Genomic DNA, 1,176 nt, shown 5'->3' with positions numbered 1-1,176 from the left:
AGATTGGTGGGAGATGTAAAGGACATGATGATTTGCTTCAGCTACAGGAACAACTTCTGAATGAAATTTGGGGGGGGGGGGGGGAATAGAAAAATACCCAGTGTTTCTCTAGTCACATGTAAGATTGAGGAGGCCTTACAAACAAAAAGAGCGTTTATTATTCTTGATGACATTTCTCAATATGCTCAGCTTGAAGCTTTACTTGGAGCTGGGAAGATTAATGCCCAAAGTAAGATTATAATAACATCAAGGGTTCAAATTTCAGACCAATGGTTTGAGTACAGATCTTGGAGGTGTCGAAAATATGAAATGAGATTATTGAATGATGATGAATCACTTGAGATTTTATGTGGTCATACCTTCATATCCAACTTTCCTACAGAAGGTTACAAGAAGCTCGCAGTACAGGAAGTTCACCATTGTGAAGGAAATCCGCTGGCTCTTGAAGTGTTGGGTCGCTTGCTAGCAGAGGAGAATAGCATCAAATATTGGAAAAGTACGTTAAGGTCATTTGAAACAGAGATTGCTTCTGGAATTCAATGCATACTCCTTACAAGCTATGAGTCGTTGCCACATCACTTTAACAGACAGTTGTTTTTGCATATTGCTTGTTTCTTTGTTGGAAAAGACAAGGATTGTGTGGAAAATATATTGGAGGATGATTGCTCTGCAATCTCTGGGATCAAAATCCTTTCCAACAGATGCCTTCTTTCTGTTTCACCAAAGAATAAACTGATGACGCATAACTTGCTTCAGGAGATGGGAAAAGATATAGTTCGTCAAGAAGCATTAAAATTCCCTGCAAAACATAGTAGAGTCTAGCTTAGTAGCGATTCTTATAAGATAATGAGCAAAGGAGAGGTAAAATGCTTCTTATATATATGTTCAAGAATACTTTTGTTTTCACATTTTCCTATTTGATTTGAATTGTAAAGTTAACCATTTTTTTTCATTTATATAGGGTTCGGAAACAGTGGAAGGTCTGGAACTTGACATGGAAATGTTAAGGAAAGAGGAATTTCCAGTCAAGGTAATATTAAACAAGCTAAAATGCTTTTTTTTGGATTAGATCTAATTAATTTGTTAGATTACTTATCTATATTGCATTCTGTGTTGCTTTGTGTGTACACACACATACACACACACACACACACACACACACACACATATATATAT

The 1,176-nt window shown here is 36.3% G+C and overlaps 1 protein-coding gene across 1 annotated transcript; it reads left to right on the top strand.

Annotated features, from left to right (window-relative positions):
• Nucleotides 1-309: 309 nt before the first annotated feature.
• LOC145126833 (disease resistance protein RUN1-like) lies at nucleotides 310-822 on the top strand. Its single transcript, XM_079062119.1, has one exon. The coding sequence runs from the start codon at nucleotides 310-312 to the stop codon at nucleotides 820-822; it is 513 nt and encodes a 170-aa protein (XP_078918245.1).
• Nucleotides 823-1,176: the final 354 nt, after the last annotated feature.

The sequence above is a fragment of the Lactuca virosa genome, chromosome 7 (genome assembly GCF_052849685.1).
Source record: "Lactuca virosa cultivar CGN04683 chromosome 7, Lactuca_virosa_CGN04683_v6, whole genome shotgun sequence".
Classification (NCBI taxonomy): domain Eukaryota; kingdom Viridiplantae; phylum Streptophyta; class Magnoliopsida; order Asterales; family Asteraceae; genus Lactuca; species Lactuca virosa.
The sequence above is the reverse complement of the archived record's forward strand: the minus strand, read 5'-3'. Positions and strand labels throughout refer to the sequence as shown.